This window comes from Phoenix dactylifera, chromosome 15, assembly GCF_009389715.1.
Source record: "Phoenix dactylifera cultivar Barhee BC4 chromosome 15, palm_55x_up_171113_PBpolish2nd_filt_p, whole genome shotgun sequence".
NCBI lineage: Eukaryota > Viridiplantae > Streptophyta > Magnoliopsida > Arecales > Arecaceae > Phoenix > Phoenix dactylifera.
Window position 1 is genome coordinate 9,691,729 of NC_052406.1, and position 20,371 is coordinate 9,712,099.

The 20,371-nt window shown below is 37.3% G+C and overlaps 2 protein-coding genes across 3 annotated transcripts; both read right to left on the minus strand.

The window, feature by feature from the left end:
* Positions 1–4,095: 4,095 nt before the first annotated feature.
* On the minus strand, positions 4,096–6,042 carry LOC103705807 (protein Barley B recombinant-like). Its single transcript, XM_008789668.4, has 2 exons — positions 5,932–6,042; positions 4,096–5,579 (listed from the first exon to the last, which is right to left on the minus strand). Exon 2 carries the CDS (start codon positions 5,464–5,466, stop codon positions 4,633–4,635), a length of 834 nt encoding a protein of 277 aa, XP_008787890.1. The 5' UTR covers positions 5,467–5,579; positions 5,932–6,042; the 3' UTR covers positions 4,096–4,632.
* A 6,404-nt stretch (positions 6,043–12,446) lies between these two features.
* On the minus strand, positions 12,447–20,069 carry LOC103705808 (homeobox-leucine zipper protein ROC8-like). Of its 2 annotated transcripts, none has more exons than XM_008789670.4 (10): positions 19,260–20,069; positions 19,015–19,132; positions 18,706–18,894; positions 15,144–15,605; positions 14,953–15,054; positions 14,670–14,873; positions 14,394–14,574; positions 13,997–14,274; positions 13,660–13,716; positions 12,447–13,377 (listed from the first exon to the last, which is right to left on the minus strand). In XM_008789670.4, exons 1-10 carry the CDS (start codon positions 19,352–19,354, stop codon positions 13,000–13,002), a joined length of 2,064 nt encoding a protein of 687 aa, XP_008787892.2. In that variant the 5' UTR covers positions 19,355–20,069; the 3' UTR covers positions 12,447–12,999. The 2 variants fall into 2 exon arrangements, with proteins under 2 accessions (XP_008787892.2, XP_008787891.2); XM_008789669.4 differs by having other exon boundaries at positions 13,660–13,749.
* Positions 20,070–20,371: the final 302 nt, after the last annotated feature.

Consider the following 20,371-nt stretch of genomic DNA (forward strand, 5'->3'; position numbering starts at 1 on the left):
TTCCAATCAAGTAGTTCATAATTCCAAATGCACGAGCATCGATTAAATTATGAAGATCGGATACTTCCTGCTCGAACACGAGATTTAAAAGGGCTACTGGTCCGCTGGTAACCTCCGTGGTGCCAGATGTGACATACTCACACAAAAAAATTCGTACCAGAGCCCAGAAGAATATCCGAGTCGAGCCCACGAGTAGAAAAGGTATGAGTAAAACCGGCCGGAATACTCAATACACGGTCATTTCTGCCCGCATCGAATATTCTCCTAACAGGATGGAGACTGCTACGCGTGAGAGGGCACGTGCCTTCCTCCCCTCTTCCCCTTTCTTTCAGCCAAAAAAAAACCGACACACATTCCTGATTATTGAGGGAATCAGGTTCTACGTATCATGCCTAACTATGAGGAAAATTTATTACTTCAACTGGAAAGGTATAGTTTTTTAAATGCGTTCCACAGTCAGATGCTGCAGATCAAAGTCAGAAGGAAAAATTCACTGCATGCAGAGGGCCAGAATAAGCAGCTGATATACTGTTACTGATCTGCCATTATGCATGAACTCCCAAATGGCTGGTAAGAACATCCATCGCTACACAGCCATTACTGATCTGCCATGCTAAACAGCAGCCAAGACAAAAGGTTACAGACTTGAACTAAGCACAAACACATCAGCAAAGACACAGGTTACTCAATTCTGCTTGCCAACTCCCGGCTAATTGCGGTGATGCGTATGGTCACAAGTAGGTGTATCTGCGAAAAGTACCGTATGTTGTCAACTTTAGTAGAGATACTCGTAGAGACATGCCATGGAAACCCCTGTCATCATTAACCAAACATCAACTTTGTTCCATTATTTTAATTCACTGTTGTGTCCGTATTCTGACATAACTATCATCTAAATGTTAAACCAGCCATGGATGTGACAGAGATACAAAGGCCATAATCAGATGAGCAAAAGGACCAACACTTTCAAATGTTCAGAGTCATCATTGGTTCATACTCTGATAACAGTTTTTCCCCCAAAAACATCACCCCTACTTTGTTTTTCTAAGACACAAGATCTCCCAAATATTCATTAAGCAATTTCCATACATGGTACATGAAATCTATAAATCCGACACCATGCAGCACATTATTTAATACATAATAGGAAAACTACCAATGTTCAAAATAAAAATCTAGTTCATAACAATCACTGCTCTGACTCCAACAAATTGCTGAAAATTATATATGATCTCAAGCTCCAGTTATCATTTCAGCAATTTCTCCAAAGTGGATAACGAGCACGGAACACGCCAAAGCTTTCCAATTTTAATTTTTGAAACCACAATTTAAACAGTTCCTACACTTTCTTCTAAAGATCACATAGCTTTTGCATATTAACATATTGCATTCATTACTAGAAGATGGCTCTCATGAATCATCGCATTGTACTTAGTCCAGGTCATAAATAATTGCAATAAAAACAAGTACGAAGTTACCTAAAAATAGTCAATGATTACTTGACTATTCCATCAATCTGCAAATGTACTCAGTTTTTGCCGGTTAGCAATAACACCAAACTTGAAAAATCAACCATCTCCGGTTGTTGTTGGTCAAGCTCACAAAGACATGCTCTCATGATCTAGCATGAAATCAATCATGCCAAAGTTGCTAAATGGTATTCAAAGTGCTCCTCTTCAAATTGATTTAGAAAATTATACTCCCCTTCTGCGTATGGCAGTCCCATCTTAAAATTTGTTTTGCCACTTAGATAATGATAACCAAGTCTATCCCAGAAACATTTCATGACGTTTCACTGTATATGGTAATGATTTCATATCAATTAGAACTATCATCAATATTTCTTTCTCCTAAATACCACACCTATAAACCTTCTAATATCAATTGCAAATCTTAGACGTGATATCCTAGTGAATAGAAGACCTGCCATAATGGCCCTTCAGCGAGTATAGGGGATACATGGAAACATTTTAGGTCACCACACCTAGCAACTTCAACAGCTGCAAGAATGGTGGATCGGGAGCATAGTTAAAGATCCAAAACCCCCGTGTCCTAGTGTGTCCTAGTGAGCACTTTACAATAGATCTTAGCAAGACTCAGTTTTTATATTGCTTCTTGTCAATGAAGTACATCCATCATCAAGAACGCAAATCCACTCCAAACTATTGAAAGTTTGCCAAGTCAATAACCAATCAAGTTTCTGATGAAAACTCAAAATTTCTGATATTACTAGGAAGTTAGGTTCATATTCCTCTACTCCATGGTGTATGGGTAATAAAGATAATACTTGGGGCCAATTGAGAGTGTGAATATGAGAACTTCACACATTTATAAACCTTGCTATTGATCAATCTTCATATTTTTAAAATCCAGACCACCCACTGTGGGACGTTCAATAGGTCCATGCTTATCAATACACTTTCATACCCTCTATTTCTCGAATCCACACTGCACATAGGGTCTCTTGCATCCATTCAACATCTCAAAATGTAGATTCACCACTATATAAACTAAATTTATGTAAGTTAGCATAATTGTTATGGATTTGTATAGGATTTTAGATTTATATTAGTTCGATACAAAGCTTAGTAACTTCATTGCATTGTATCATTTTTTTTCCTCTTGAACAAAATCCTCAGAGTTCAAAAAATTAGGACAGATCTAAAAGTCATCAATATTGGTCAACTAGAATCTAAATTCGCTTCTTAAAAGAAAATTTCATCTTTTTTTGCTTTTGTCTTTGCATAATCTATGAGACCACAGAGTTGGTCATATTCATAGTCATGACTAAAGGCTTTCAAATGGATAAGGTATAGTAGATGCTTGATATACTTTCTACTTAGCCTGGTTCATTGAATTTCAACACCCAACAAATAATCTGCCACCAAAATTGAACTCCCTGTAGGAAAATGAACCAAACCTTCCTAGGCTGATTCAAGTGAAGTCCTGAACAACTTCAAAGATGATCAATCAGTGACAGACACTGAGTCATAGTAAAACTCCAAGGATTGATTCGAGAAAGGCAGAATGATGCCTCAGTTGGAAGGGAAAAATTACTGCTGTACAGGCCAATTTCAAATGAAAAGTCTCTAAGCCCTCAAAAAAGATTGAAGTTAAGTTTCCTTTTAACTGGCAACATAAAAAACCTCAAGAAAGAGTATAGAAAGGTTTAAAGATACCAAAGATGCAAACACTAGATCAGATGCACTTAGATAAAATAATGATACTCATAGACAACACTTAAACATGATACATCAAAAAACAAACATATATTATACAGCTGCATGATCTAATATCGCTCAAACCATCAAAACTCTAAATATAAAATTATTTCAATTATTTCGACCAACATGACTTCCCATTATAGACCATCATTAAATTCTGAAAGGCCTCCACTAATAGGTCCACATCATTAAACCCTGTGATATTCCTCTAGGTGACTAACAGGTGTTTTCATAACAAGCATGATGACTAGCAAGATCTCAATCTTTAGATTTTTCTTGCCAAATCATATCACAGGTTGCAACAAAAGAGTCTGTTCACTTCTTGGGTTTGCTAATTTTATCTATTTTGTAAACACAAGGGTTACATCACTTAACCCATAACTAGAGGCCATTTATAAGAAAGAGACATCTTAAAAGATCAACACCAATATTGAGCTGAATTCGATGAGAACCAACTATGCCACAATCTCACGTAGTGTATCAAACTTAGACCCTTTAGACTACATAATAGACAACACTAGAATTAAATATCAACCTTGATCTTGCTCAAGTAAACAAAGAATCTGATAATTCTCAGCTAAATCTGATGGGCACAGCAGTTAATACTATTGGTGACAGATAACTCTCAAGAATGCAACATAATAATAATAAAAATAATAACAACAACATTAATCCATATGATAAGGAAAAATTGGATTTTGATTAAAAAATACCCATGTAATAAGCATAATTGATCATGAGTCAATGGCAAAGCCGGTAGGTGATGCCTATAACAGGGTATTTAAAGAATTGACGTTCAGAAATGCAGTCAATTTCTTGTGCTTGAACGCTGCTGAACCTGTCACTGACTACATGAGGGGGAACAAACAAATTTAATGATAAAATTATATCTGAGATTCAAATATACAAGATATCACAAAAATAACATTAAACTAACCGGTGACACCATCATGGCTACAAGAACATATTATCGCAACTTTATCCAGTCATCTATAATAAAACACTTCAGATTATGAAGCCACAAAGAATTAAGACACCGATTATAACCCTTCTCAGAATCTTCATAATTCGAGTGAGATCTTAAAGCAAGGAGTGAAAAGAAGTCAGGAAAACGTTCTACCCATTAACTGAAAAGCCATCTAAATTAGACAGCACTCTTTCTCTTAAAACTACAGGCTGTAAAGAGAAAAGAAGGCATCAACATGTCCGCATAACTCCAATATCTGAACCTCAAAAAGCATGTAAATATGTTTTAGCAAAAAAAAAAAAAGCATGTAAATATGGCTGATAAAGAAATCTGGCTACAAGCTATTCAGAGTGCCTCTGCAAATGGAGACAAATATACATATACAGGAGATGCAGACCAAATGCAGAGGCGAAGCTTAACAAAGCCAGATATTGTACATGTTTACCTGATAGTCACAAACTTGTTGGTACCATGCTTAGCCCAGAAAGTCCTCAAGTCAATTGGATTAGAAAGATTATGCCCTTCTCCTGCAAGCTTCTCCAGCACCTTCTTGAATGCACCCTGGCTCATCTTCCGGCCGGCAATGCGAGCCCCCCGCCTCTTGGTGCTCATAGGGAGGGGGTAACATGAGATGCTAGTGGTGCAGCATGCTGATTGCCACCCTCCAACGCCCCACCTGTAGCACTGTTGCGGTGTGCCTGTGCAAGAGCATATTGGAGTAGGGATACCTGAGATGTCCAGATCAATTCCATTAATAACCAACCCAGTGCTCTTCTTCCCAGCCTTCCCACGCGAGACTGAACCATTGGTGGCCTCGTCTCTTGGTGCAGCAACTTTCTTCGGCTTCTTTGGCTTCGGGGATTTGTGCGGGCGGCCCTGGGATCTCTTCTTCAAAGGAGTCTCATTTCTGCCTCCAGGGTCCTCCATCATCAGGACCTTGTCATCCCTAGGCGGCTCAGGCGGCTGCAGAATTTGGAGGGTGTGGGCGCCGGGGGGATCCGGGAGCATGCCATAATTGTGTTGGTGGTGGTTCATCGGCAGCACATGGAGGATCTTGTTGTCCCTATTATGGTGGATCCACCCGTCCCTCACAAAGTCCATCGGGATCGACGGCTCGGCGACCCCGCAGTCCCGATGGAGGAACCCCCCGTTGGATAGCAAAGGCTTCGTATCACGCTCTGGCACCGAGGACATGAGCTGCAGCCCCAGATTCCCCTTCAAGGGCTGGTCGTAGTAGCCCCAATTCCGAATACCTAATCCCTCATCGTCATCCATATTGGCCGAGCCGCAAGAACCACCCCGAGATTCAACAGAAAACACCAAAAAGATCGAATTTTTCCACCGGTTTCAACCAGCCCATCTACCACATTGCCTTCTCCCCGTCGCTCCTAGAAAATCCATTACGCAAAACGGATCAAAGATCAACGAAAACGGAGAAAATCGAAGAATAATGAAGGATAATACCACATAGGAGCCATCTTGGAAGAAACCCTAATTCTAAAAACCGATCAAACAAACGAGAAAAGAGTCGGAGCGCCCGCCGAAAGAAACCCTAAATGTCCGCATTCTCGAACGCAAGGTAAAAGATTCGGCTTTAGGGTTCCAAGGTGGGATCTTTGCGTCAGAAAACAAGATATCGCGAGAAAACGCAAAAAAAAAAAAAAAAGGTGAAAGCCTTAAAAAAATGGCGATTTGAAGAGTTCTTGATGAGGAAGGAAATAAAGGGAAGAGAGGGCTTGCCTTGGAGAGAGCTGCCTCTTGGGGTTCTTTGCAGCGGTGTGATATGGAGAGAGAGGAAGAGGAAACATAGATTTTCCTATAATATAAGCCTGTAATAAATGAGTATTTTGTAATTTATGATCTTTTTAGAGGTACGTTGGGCTTTTCCGTATCTAACTGATAAAGAAATGGATTTTGAAAAATAATAAAAAAAAAGATGAAAATTGGGAGGGAAACACCTGTAAGTTGTATTTGCTACACCGCCATACTTATCCCCTCTCATTTCTTTTCAATTTGAGGCATATTTATCTCTTCCTTCAAAAGGTTTTTTTTGGTGCTTAGCATCATATTTTTCGTTCCTTGGGTGAAGGGAACTATCGTCCCTCACGCGGATCTTATAGGTGTTTGAATATTTTCTCTTTTTTTGTCCCTCTTATTCTAATCTTAGGAAGCTACTTCGGATCATTTTAGATGAATCAAGGTCTTTTCTTTTATGCAAAAAGATTTAACTTTAGTGTAATAGTAAGTATATAAAAAAAAAAAGTATGCCGTGAAACTATTAATATCATCTTTCATCTTTCAAATAATCTATTTTATGCTATTGGTTTTTGTTATTTGTTTGAATATAAAATTTTTATTTGGTATGCAAAGGCAAAGCAATTGATTAAGAGTTATACGAATAATTTTTGTTTGTCATCATATTTTAGACCAGTGAATTACATGTAAAGCATAATTTCCATATCACCTGTAGAAGCAACATGCATACTTCTCACTTATATCTCAACAAAGTTTGATAAAATAATTTGTCTGGAACTGACATTTTTTTAACACCTAGTTAATGATCAGCGCATGTATTGTGTTAAAGAGAATGTTATTTCATGTAGAAAACTGAAAAGACTTGAGGAAAGATAATGTGAGATATAGTGGTATCAAATATAACTATATAAGTACATAGAGGAGCAGTAGAAGTACATGTGTAGATTTCTCGAGTAGAACAAACTACAGTCTCCCCGTGAGCAAGCCCCTTGGTTAAGTTCTTACAGGAAATTCAAGTCTCAAGTCAGTCATTCTGGCAGGCTTGGATGCTTACACGTGTATGTATATTAAAGTCTTTTTTTCCTGAACACATATAATACTGTTGGAGAAAGCTGCAATTAAATTTTTTTATATATACCCCTCTAAATATATAAATATATAAATATTTTTATAAAATTATTATTTATATGTATATTCTTGTTTTCTTTTTTTTATATGTATATCTATATCATCTAACACCGTTAAAAAATGAACAAGTTAAAATAAAATGACTGAAATATTTTTATAGATAGATATGTAAAAAAAATTATAAGAATATATACGTAAATAGCAACAAGAATATTTATACAATTTCTCATATTTAGAAGAGTATACAGTTAAAAAATTTATTAAAAAAATCAAAACTTAGTAAAAAAAAAGCAAAAAAAGATTAAAACTACATTATCAATTTTTTTTAAAGATCATGGTTCGATCAAGTTGGAATATTAGATGATCATTTTGGTAATGCTATTCTATATTTGATTTTAATATAATTATCATTATTGAATATATGACATCTATATATTCTTCATTATTTTTAAAAAAAATAAAATATATCAAATTTAAATTAAATATAGATGCTTAGATTAGTATAAATGTTGAGTTGTTATTTATTTTTTAAGTGAGAATTTCGTAAAAACAACACAATTCATTCTATAAGAGTTAATATTAATATGAAATAATATGACATGACAATATTAATCATTTTTTTTGCTATCTTTTTATTAAGAACAGTTGAATTATCTTTACTAAATTTTGATCATTTTTATTGAATTTTTCAACGTGTATACCCTCTTAAATATGCATAATTACATTAATACCCTTGCAAAGTTGCTATTTGTATGTGTATCCTTATAAAGTTTTCTTTTTGTGCTTCTATCTATAAGGATATTTCAGTCATTTCAAAATTAAAATATTTATTTTTCAACAGCGTTAGATGGTATGGATGCGCGCGTACACACACACATATATATATATAAAGGTATCCATGCAAAATAAGTATTTTATAAGGATATATATGTAAATAACAATTTTACAAAGGTATTTATATAATTTTATATATTTTGGAGGATATATATGCAAAAAAAATCTAAAAATAAAGATGTAAGTTGTATAGGATTTTAAGAACCGTTTATTAGTTGCATGAAGAGCTAATTTATTGCTAACGCAACTACTTGATAAGATATAAACTTAGTTTTTTTGTTTGAAGTAATGCTATTTTTTTTGGTACATCAGCGCTTCATATGACACGCATGTGAGTACAACCAACAAAGCCAGAAAAAAGAGGCTGTTGAAGAAAGTAAGAAACATCCGCTTGGTTCTCCTAGAAAAATCCACCAAAATAATGCGCCGTAAAGGAGGTCATCCAGCTAGTCACATTGTTTATCTTTCTGGATAGCCCGGAAGTAATGCTATTCCTTGATCCTGTTTTAAGTACACCAAATTCTCATGTTACATTCCATGAGTGGCTGGTGTAAATTTCAAGAGGGTGTAGTTAAATATGTAGTCATTAGACCCATAAAAATAGGTCCAAAAATTTTTATTGTGCACATAACAGGCACCACGCACATTTTCCTTTTCTTTTCTTTTCTTTTTCTTTTCTTTTTGCAATCATAAGTGTGGAACATGGTGTTGTATATACACCAAGCATTAATCATTATAATGGTGACAACTTGCAGCTAAGTTAGTAATGATTATACATGAATAATAATAATAATAATAATAATAATAATAATAATAATAATAATAATAATAATAGTCAGTTATCAAGCTAAACTATGTCAATATCATCAACTACCAATTATTGGGGATGGCATGGAACAGTTAGAAATGAAATGCATATTCCTGGAGTCACCCAATGGCATGATTTTGTTACCATATGGACCAAATTTTAGTCATAATGCTTACAATTTAAAATTTATATTGAATGAGTCAAACTCAAGCGAAAATTGTTGTGCAAGGGAGAGTTCCAATAAATGGCGATGCAAAGCCATCATTAACTATAGTAGACCAACACATGTATAGTGTTAATGGAAGGAAATATAAAATTAAAAGCACCAACACATGTATACCGTTAATTGAAGGAAACATAAGATAAAATTAAAAGCATCTACTCATGCTTCCATGCAAGTTTTTTTGTCCAGTCCTAGGGATTAAGTTGCAAATCTTTAGGTCTAACTGGGGATCAATAATTGACCCATGAGTCCATTTGGAAGCAGATATTGAAGTTGGCCGAATCCCTTCAAGCCATATTATTTTAACCTAAATAAACTTGCATTGTAGTGTCCCTAGTCCACAAATGTCATAAGTTGGATCTGCTTTAATACTATTTGTAATAAATCAAACTTCGCCCAAATAAGCTAGCTAGAAGAACGTAGTATTTAATTTTTTTAGTCTTGTATAAGTACCTAAAATTTATTTAGTGCATAGCTGATGTGAAACTAAACATACACACGTATGAGTCTTTACATGCCATGCCATGTCCAACTCTTACCTAATAAAGGGAATACTAAGGCTTGTACCCAAAAAAAAAAAAAAAAAAAATCTAATGCTTTGTACTCATACGGTCCAATAGCCACTTCACGTAAGAGCTAAGACCAAAATGGCCCAGAGATTTGAGCCTCGTAACCAGGCCAAACCATGTATAATCTGGGCCAGACTTGTTGGGTTATCAGCTTTTTTGTTTCTTGGGAGATATCAGTTCTTGTTTCTTAAACTCCACTTTTGCCAGCCGAAAGTTGTTGTTGAAAATACACAAAGCAAAATTTTGACATAAATCTCGCACAATTTTAACTTTTTTTTTTTTTTTTTTTCATTAGAGCAGGCGTGTCATACTATACGAGTACGGACACACCCAATAAAGTCCCTAATTCTACTCTTAAATAAGGTGCATTGTGTGAAGATAAGCAATCAAGTGCTTTAGCATAATTCCAATGGTGGTGGACATATTTATGGCATCATTCCATATGGTTGATTCTGATTATGTTTTTTATAAACATTAATCATGCAGATAAGCTGCTCTAATATGACATGGTGAACCATTGCCCTCTACTTTTAAAAAAGGTATGAGATCGTATATATGGTGAACCATTGCTCTAATATGAGATCCCAAGGCATTCATAGGATATTTCCTCAACCCTCCGCAGCACAAACATGGTAACATATTCATATATTTGGACTAGTTAACCTGGGAGAAGGCAATTCCTTCTCAACAGAGTCTCTAACATTTTCTCAAAGAAGCATTTATTTTTCAATTCTAAAATCATGCAAAGTCTGCGATATTTCTACCCATCAAGTTGGAGAGTTTAGCAAGAACTACAAAAAAAAAGAGAAGGAAATCTTCATACCCCACAGATTTATTGAAGTTAAATGCCATATGCCACGAGTTGGCACTCCATAAAATTTGGATTTCCCTACCATTCCAATTGTAGATTTGTTAATATAAGAGTTTTCGAACTGCCCAAAAGCAACTAATTGCTCATGGAACAAGTAGGATCCATAAGATAAAACTGTGAGCACTCCATAAAATTTGGATTTCCCTACCATTCCAATTGTAGATTTGTTAATATAAAAGTTTTCGAACTGCCCAAAAGCAACTAATTGCTCATGGAACAAGTAGGATCCATAAGATAAAACTGTGACATAAAGGTCCCCCTTTTTATACTCCTCCTCAACAACTAATTACACAAGATCTTCTCGACAAATAATCGACGTGGGACTAAACACATGCCCGCATGAGTCCTCACAATAGGTACAAAGATCGTAATGTGTTTTTGAGATGAAGGAAGATCATAATGCATGATCATGCGCAAATTAGAAAAACTCCGCCAAGAATATCTCTTATTTATTATTGTGAATCATTATTTTAAACATTCTTGCTTCATGCCTGTAATCTCTCCTCCATATGCTCTTCATGTCACCCTGGCACTGACACCCATCCTTATCATCTACCTGCACGCATGCTGAATGTCCAGGACATGGCACATGCCCTTCATAACGCATTTCTAGGTGTCATAGAGATTTAAGAGCCTTTACATGGGAATTAATCCCTAACATCAAAAGAGGAAATGGGCTGAGAGGCACGGCATGGTTAAAGGCTTGTAGTAGATTTGCTGAAGAATATAGATCAAAAATCAATATTTGTGAACCATTCAATTAAGATGATAAGAGCAGCAAAAAAAAAGGTTGAAGTTTGAAAATTCAACAAAAAGTTGGAAAATGTTTTACAAATCACAAAATTGTAAAATGACCAACAGAAAGATATATTAATTAAGCAACATTTCAAAGAGTGTTCATAATCAGTGCAATGCATTCATCAAGAAATGAATTGCTCAATAAGTTAACAAATACAAGAATTGCACATAATTAATAGTTCTCACCTAAGTATTATACATTAAGGAGAAAAACTTAAGGTTTTGTACAAATACATCTACATCTAACAAAAATGCAAGCAGTGGCTAAAAAACTCTATAATCATCATTTAAACATTGTTTGTGAACCACCTGTGAATAGGTTATCGGAAAAGTTTGCAAAGTTTATGACCTTTCGACAAATCAGAAAGCTGTAGGTGTCTCCTTTTTTTTCTCTGTTTTTTTTTTTTTTTTAATGTTGAGAATACCTATGGGAACACCACGAATTACAATTACTTGGTTCAAATACGAAACAACATTAAAGTTCAAACACGGAGTGCAACCTTTAGTGAAAGCCCGGTTTGCTGTCAAATACTTTCTTTGAGAAAAACTCCTACAACTTTTGAATTATCATGGGATGATGCGATGAACTAGTAATACAACCTAAATCATTTGGTGGATAAAAAAAATGAATAACCTAGATTTTCTGATAATTGAAGTTTGTGACTTTGCTTGCAATGCTCTTAGATTAATTGTCTTTCCCAAATACATTATCATGCATTAAGGTGCATGTGAAGTGAACTGAAAACATTTTTTTATGAAGGAACAGAGAAAATAAAGAAACGGCCTTAATTATTTGGTTATGGCTATTAAAAATATCAGCAATTGATTCAAATTTATTTTATGTTCGTGTGCCAAGAAATAGATACCGTGCATCAAATGGAAGACACAAAACAATTCAAACAAAACAAACTGCTGAAAAATTAAAATCTAAAGAAGTTATAGCAGCAAGATGACTCTCAACAGAAAAAGAAACGAAAGCATAGATCAAGAGAGTAATTAAAGCAAGCAGAACTTCATTTTTGCCGAACAAATTCAACAAAGGCCTGGCGTCGAAGATAAGAAATAAAGCAGAATTAAATGACCTGCCCAATTTCAAGCGTACAACTCGTGTCAGGTTTACTCATTCATTTGCCACTGACAGAAGGACCACACTATCATCGAAGGCCCAGATGAACAGCTCGATCAAATTTAGGAACGGTACAAAACTCAGCTGTTCCCTATTACCACAGATCAAGCTAAATAACTAGAGGAACGCAAATAACACCAATGTAATAAAGATAAGTCATTTTATCATTTAATCTCTTTTCAAAAGTGAATGCTCATGATAAATGTTCATCGAGAGAAGTCAATACCCGAACCATTACCCCTTGCTGCATGAAAGAATCTGAGAATGGGACCAAAATGAAGGAGGGAAGAAGTGAAGCAGACCAAAAGGAGGACCTGAAAGCCAAGCCATAGTCATGACAGCAGAGGATGAGCGACAGCAATGGTGCGTTCTTGACTCCCCTATTTAAAGACTGATCAAAAGTCTGACTGGTTCCTGTAAAATTTTTTGAGCTGTATTGAAGCTGGCATCAGCAGCAGCAGCAGCAGCAGCAGCAGCAGCAGCAGTATTTGAAATCCCAGTACTAGCTTTGGATGGAAGCATTCAAGGCCAACCCACAGAAAGAAAGGAGAGGGCAAAAAAAAAAGAAAAGAAAGAGCTACATTAATCCCTTCTTAAATGCCTAACTTCAAGAGCCCCCCAAGCCCATCAGATATGCTGCAGTTAAGGAGGATGGTGGTGGGTGGGGGTGAAAAGGAATGCATTCTTTTCAAACTATTATATACTGGGACAGTTCAAGGCAGCCTTCATTTGCTGTACTGTGGTACTTATTAGTTGAGTGACAGTCGTCACTGACTCGATATCCAGTTTAGCAGATGGGGAGCTGCTCACAAGGAGTTGAAATAACACAGTGACCAGTGAGCCCGAGGTAACTCCCATCGGATTTGAGCTGGTGGAGGCCCCTCCCCCAACGGGTTGTCCATCGGGTAATATGGCGAAGCCTGATGGCAGAAGTGGTACATTTGATGGGTCTTCGCCACTCATCACATTGTTCAGGGACGGTAGATCGATGGAAGTGTAGACTACGAGTGAGCCAGATGCATCGATGCAGCTCTCTTGGAGTATCAACATGTTGCTTTGTGCAGAATTGAGAGCCTGCATCATTCGCCATCATAAAAGACATAGTATGAAAACCTTCTGACTCGAGACACTTGCATTTAGAACCAGCTCAGATTTGTAAAAAGAATGCTTAGGATAAGTTAATGGTGGAATTCTATAAAAAGTTAATAAATGATAGGTATAAAATGGATAATAAGACTAACACGTATGTAGGTGTTATCTGACTTCATGCACATATAACAGAGAACCAAAATCAAAAAATCTATAAGAGGAAGAATAAAATTTGAGGACAAGGAAAAAAACATTCACGGAACTTACACGAAGTAGAGAAATGCAGTTCCCTGGATGCGAACCATTTGTAATACGCGCGACCTCCTGCACCGAATTGCCATTCGAGAGAACATCCCACTAAAAAGTATTTGTATAAACATGGTTTTAGATTTTTTTTTCTTTTTATTTTACTTTTTAATTTTTGGTAAGAAAATCTGTGGCAGAACCACCAACCACTTCAAAAAAAAAAAAGATAGGAGAATTGCCTCCCCAGAATCTGGATCCCCAACCATGTGGAGGGGTGCGACCACCAGGCTGCTATATCTGAAATCCACTAATACTATATCTATTATGACCAAGATATCTTAAGAAGGTGAACACAAACCTCAGCTCGAGTTTTTTCATCTTTGAGGAAACTAAAGACCCTCTGTGATGGTACAGGTAGCCATATAGAGGTTGCGGCACTGAGGATGAGGCCACTGGGGTGGCTGGCAGGACCTGGGCTTCTGTAAATAGTGAGACGGACGCCAACATCAGTTAATCCAGAGGGATTGGTCCATTTGTGACCGTGGTTATTGGATGCAGTAATACTGGCACAGAAATTGTTCACCATTCTCTGGGCAAGCATCATCATGCTCCTTTTTCCATCAGGCCCGGGAATCACTGGTTGCCATAGTTGTAGTCACAGTCAAATGCAAGTTTCACAAACTCACTAAAGATTCTTTAAACCACCACAAGTAGTTAAAGCATTGGTTTATTCAAAAAAGTAGCTGATGTATTACCTCCTCCAAGGTCCCTGCTCGAAATCCCAGCCACCATCAAGCATGCAAACCTTTCGCACATCCTCTGTAGGGTGGAGAGCCAACGCTGTGCTCCAAATGCCATTCCACTATCTACTAGATTCCTATAAAGTTGATGGGTATGGTTCCTCTTATCGATTTCCATGTGTTCAACCCAAGTTATCTATGACAGCATTAACCAATATCCTCCTAATCAGTAAAGGTAGAATTCAAATCTATTAACTAAGCTTTTTATGTGCATAGGAAACTATGAATCACCTTAGAATAGCCATTGGGCATGTCTTGAATCAAGCAGCCAGAAGGAAGCCTCTGTGATCGAGAGGTCAGCTGATTCTCTCCAGGGTAGTCCACTGAAACATCAACTATCGCCCACAAACCCTGCTGAATTTGATGGCAGTAGCGCAGGAAGCAGAATTCACGGGTAGGGATGACTGGCGAAAGAACCTGTAGTTCCCCGTACATCTGCATTGAATTTGAATTAGAAAAAAATACAAGATGTCCGAGAGAATCAAAATTAGAAGGGAATGAGATGTTTAATTACCAATATCAAAGTCCCATTCTTACTGCCCGCAATTCCAGTTGAAAGTACTTCAATGTTCTTTGCCTTAGAAACAATTGTAGGAAATAGTTCCGCCCACTTGCTCTACAACCAAACCACATTCAACTCACTCCAAAGTCCAAACATAGATTAGTAAAAGAATATTGGTCAAATAATTAAGCTATGAAACTCACTGCATCAATGAACATATCAACCAATGCTGTGGAATTCATAATCACCACAGTGGAATCCCTTGAGGCCTCAGTATGGAAATCTGCGTACTTGAACTGCTGACCTGGCCTCGGGAAGATTCTCTCATAGGTTTCCAGATGAAGTACCTCCCTCCGATCACGCCCAACCGTCACCCAGAGGGGTTCATCAGTCTGTATTAACCTGATCAATTCCTCCATTGCCCTGGTGGCCAGATCCACCATAAGAGGTTTCTCAATCTCCGAAACTGCTGCAGGAAAAGGAAATGGCATAACAGTAGATGAACTTCCAGAGAGGAGATCAAGATCAATGGAAGAGCTAGGCCCTGGATTACTGTAACCCCCCATTGACAGATCTAGTGAAGACATTGCCATTGGCTGGACTGAGGGAAGTTGGGTAACAGGCCTTCCTAGATACTTAGATGCAAAGCTTGAGACACGATCAAGCTGCATCAAAATTTGATCAAATTAACATAAAGAAAATCAATTTCCTCCTTAGCTAAATGGAGGGAAAAGAATATCATAAACAGGTTGTCAGATAAACAGATTGTATGCAAAACTGACACTTTCACACACTAATATTAGATACCAAACCTGCTGCTACTAAAACTAATTCCTTGAATCTACATTGAGATGTAATCTTCAACAACCAGTAATGCAGTAATGGCATTAATATCATTAAATGACGCAAACAGACATCAAAACCAATTAATATAAGCCAGAACAATCTCCTATTCATATGGAGCTATAACAGGATCAAAAATAGCACGATTGGTCAAAAATATATTGCATTAAAAGAAGGTACAAAAGCTTACTCTTAAAAGACTGCTACTTAAAGTTTTACTTTAATCCATCATCATATTTAACCACTCATTTTGAAAAATGAAATCGCCACTATAACAACTGCTCCCTCTATCTTCAGATATAAATCCTAAAGATGCAATGAAGCTACAATGGCATTGGTATCGAGAAATTAACACTCTAATTTTGAAGTTGAAATTGCTCTAATGACAATTACTTGAGTCTACATTTAGACACAATTATCCGAACCTGATCAAGCAACAATAAGATTTTTTTTTCTGTTTTTGTTTCCCCTGAGAGAGAGAGTGCAATAGCACTAATATTGGGAAATTTAGTGAAGAAAATGAATTAACCAATGCTAGAATGATCTCTTCCTTCTACTCATATCGAGCTGTAGCAGTTTCAAAAATAGCATAATCAGAATGCTTAGTCTTGAAAGACTGCTTCTACAATGGTTTTACTTTTCATCCACCATTTATTTTAATCTTTAATACACCATTTATTTTAATCTTTAATACTTCGCGAGACAAAATTGATGCTATAACAGCTACTTACTCAAATCTTTAGTTTGATATACTCCTTGAGATATGCAAATGCTGCAATAGCATTAATACCAGGAAATGAAGAGAACAAATGTTAAATAAAGTTAACTGAAGCCAGAACAAGCTCTCCCTTCTGTTCATATGTAGCTATAGCATTATTAGATATGGTACCATCACACAAAAATATTGTATCAAAAGAGGACATAAATGCTTAGACTTAAATGACAACTATTATAAAGGTACACTTTAATTGTTTGTCAATTTTAACGAATTACTATCTGGCATTCTCATTCCGATATTCAAAATTGGAGCTACAACAACATCTTTTGCATATTTAAATATAAACATCAAAAAATGAAGAAGCTTCAAAGACATTAATACTGAGAAAACAAGCATGCATTTAATCAAATCAATTGAAGCTGGAATAACCTCTGCGCTCTATTTATACAATATGAAGCTACAGCAATATTAAAAATAGCATTATCAGATGAAAATATTGCTTCAAAAGAGGGTCAATGCTTATTCCTTAAAAAAAAAAGGCTTATTCTTGAAGACTCCTACTATGAAGTTTTACTTTTAATCTATCATCAAATTTTAAAAAGTGATCGTATTTCCCTCTAATTTGTAAGTGGAAATTGCTGTTAAACTACTTAAATATATATTTCGATATAATTCTTGAGACATGATCAAGCTGCAATGGTATTAATGCCTGGAAATGAACTGAATTTATATCAAACTAAGCTAACCAAAGCTACAAGAACCACTTCCTTCAATTCCTAGGGAGCTATAGCAAAAATAAAATCAGTGTGATCAGATAAGCATACTGAATCCAAGAGGGGCATAAATGCTTATTCTTAAAAGACAACAAGTGTTAAAGTTTACTTCCTATCATCAGTTTTAGTCATTGACTGTTTCCCATTCTACATATATTGACATAATCCTTAAGAGGTGATTAAGCTGCAGTCTCATTAATAACTGGGAAATGAAGCGAGCAAATAGTAAATCAAATTAACAGAAGCTCGAATTACCTCTGCCTCTGTTTATATGGAGGTACAGCAATATTGAAGATAATGTATGAGACAAGCAATATTGAATCAAAAGAGGGAATAAATGCCTACTCTAGTAAATTGGTACTGCTACAAAATATTGATTTTTAATCCTAATCAGACTTTAAACAATGAGTTCTAATTTTGACAGCAGAAACTGATGCTATAACCCCCACTTCCTTTAGCGAATATTTAAAGACATGATAAAAGCTGCTACGCCATTAATAGTAGGGAATGGAGCAAACAGAAATTCAATCAAATTGACTGAAGATAGATAATCTCTTCCATTTATATGAAAGTACAGAAATTTAGCAATACACATGACCAGACAAACAAATGAATAAAAAGAGAGTTTAATGCCAAGTTCTCAATACACCATAATTGTTTCATACCCTAACATTGAAAACCAAAATTGCTGATATAATGAATACTTCCTTTCACCTATATTTAGACAAAATCCTAGAGACACGATCAAGCTTCAATGACATTATACTGGGAAATGAAGCGAATAAATAATTAAACAAATCAACCAAAGCTATGGTGATAGGTTCTTCTGTCCACATGGAGCTATAAAAATAACCAAAAAGGGTATCATAACGAGAGATGCATATTGAATTAGAAAAGAGTATAGTAGTTTTCTCTTAAAATACATTCGCTGCGAAGTAGAAATTTTAATCTATCATCATATTTAAATCTAAGAATGTTTCAAACATGTCTTGAAATCTAAAACTCCGCAATAACAACTTCTTCCCCGGATCCACTATGAGATGTCATAGTTCAGACTTCAGACCCAATTAAGCTGCAATAAAACTACGACAAGGTTACAGGAGATAAAAACCACAATTCATCTACCTAAATGGAGCTATGACGATAATTAATATTGGCTGATTACATAAACAGATTTGCGAAGGCATGCGTTAGTCTTGATAGAATACTTGACCCTCTTTTTTTTTTTTTTTTGATCAACCATTTTGTCTTTCCTTCTTCTCAATGATGGAATCTAGAATCATCTACAAACTAACTTGAAAGATAACTGGAACGAGATTTTTCTAACAAATGGAAACAGAGTGAAATTTCACCATAGATACCACCACTGCCATCGCCTCTATGTGCAGATGAAAAGCGGAAATGGAAGTAGAACTGAAGCAGCTATGATACCTCTTCCTTCAACCGGGCGTTCTCCATCCGAAGCTTCTGCTCATCGACATAGGAGTCTTCATTGGTCGGCGGCCCACCGCAGGACGGGCAGATGGCGTTCTTGAGCGCCTCCTTCATCGCGATGTTCTCGCAACGGATCTTGTCGTTGTCGGCGCGGAGGGTGCAGTTACCGGCCCTCTCGTGCTGCGCCTGCAGGCCAACTCGGATCGATCAGACAAGCCAAAAGGTATCTCTTTTCCGGCACCAATCCATCTACCTCGAAATCCAATCAACAAAACAACAAAATCGAAGGGAAGAGGAGGCGCTTGCCTTCATCTGAGTCCTCCTGTTCTGGAACCAGAACTTGATCTGGCGGGCCTCCAGCCCCAACTCCCGGCTCAGCTGCATCCTCTGCTTCTCATCCGGGTGCGGGCACACCTTAAACATCCTAAAACAAACCAAAAGGAATTCCATCACCAAAACATCCCCCACCCCTCCCAAAACCCCGAAAACGGAGGAGGGGGGGAAAAGACATCAAAGAAAACGACGAAGAGGGAGAGAAGAACAGAGCATACGCTTCCAGCTCTTGAATCTGTTTCGGTGTGTGCCGGTGGCACCGTTTCTTCCTGCCCTGCTGCTCGAGCGTCTCTGGCTCGTCCCCGGAATCCATCTCCTCGGCCTCGTCCGCCTCGAAAAGTCGCTCCTTTTCCTAGAAACACTCGCCACTGGGGTCCCAATACACTCGAGAGAGCGTCCTCCAGGACCCATCCAGCCTTATATACATGGGCGAATCCTAAGTTAGAGGCAGCGGCGCTGCTGCCCAGCGAGAGGCTCGGGGCAGTGGCATCGCTCGTGTAGGGGCCTTTGTCGTTATCGACCACGTTCCTCCCTCCCTCCCCTGCCTCGCTGGGAGCTTATCTGGGTTCGGGCTCCGGGCGAGGCCAAATTCGGCAACCGGCGCTGCTGGCACCGGAAATATCGGCAGCAATCCGTGTGGATCCCCCCCGGACCATCCCGCGCATTAAAGTTCGAGAAATTCCCGGTCCTGCTTTCCCCTCTGAATTAAAAGCTCCCACCTTTCCTCTCTTTTCACTCTCTATCGAGCCGTCAGATCCCTTTCCTTCCAGAAATAGAGACCAAGGACTAGAGGAGAGATTCAAAGGTCGGGGTTTTGAATCGTTGGGCTCTTCTCTGGCTATCTTCGTTCCTCTGCTTCTTTTGTGGGCTTTCGCTTCTTCGACTTTGGTTTTGGTCTTGGCCTCGGTCTCTCTCTTCGTTTTTCTTTTTTTTCCTCCTTCACACATACCCCTGACTCTCTGCGCTATGCCCGCTGTCTGGGTATGGTACAGCTTCGAGAATTTAAGAAGAGACAGCAAAGAAGCGGGATGGGGTTTGTATTTATCTGCCAGCTCTCTCTCTCTCTCTCTCTCTCTGGGGTCGCTCATGGTAATAACTATTACTAAAAAATATACTAAATATAAGTGATTATTGCTAAAAATCCTTTTTTTCCTCCAGGGAGGAGGGGATTGAACTACTTTATAAGAAATTTATATGAATTATCCATTTAATAGAATCTATTTTCTTCTGAATTCATGCTTTTCTTGTTAAATGTGAGTGGGTGCAGTCCATGTGCCTTGGAGTAGTATACTAAATGCCCTGTAATCAATGACATTGTCAATAAATGATG

What these genes read in the sequence shown, in the direction of transcription:
- LOC103705807 (XM_008789668.4), bottom strand. Translation starts at nt 5,466, where the DNA reads ATGGATGACGATGAGGGATTAGGTATTCGGAATTGGGGCTACTACGAC.
- LOC103705808 (XM_008789669.4), bottom strand. Translation starts at nt 19,354, where the DNA reads ATGGATTCCGGGGACGAGCCAGAGACGCTCGAGCAGCAGGGCAGGAAG. An exon ending in TGCCCAATGGCTATTCTAAG is followed by an intron (nt 14,575 to 14,669) that starts GTGATTCATAGT and finishes ATGCTGTCATAG; the next exon opens with ATAACTTGGGTTGAACACAT. An exon ending in ACTGCATTTCTCTACTTCGT is followed by an intron (nt 13,378 to 13,659) that starts GTAAGTTCCGTG and finishes CGAATGATGCAG; the next exon opens with GCTCTCAATTCTGCACAAAG.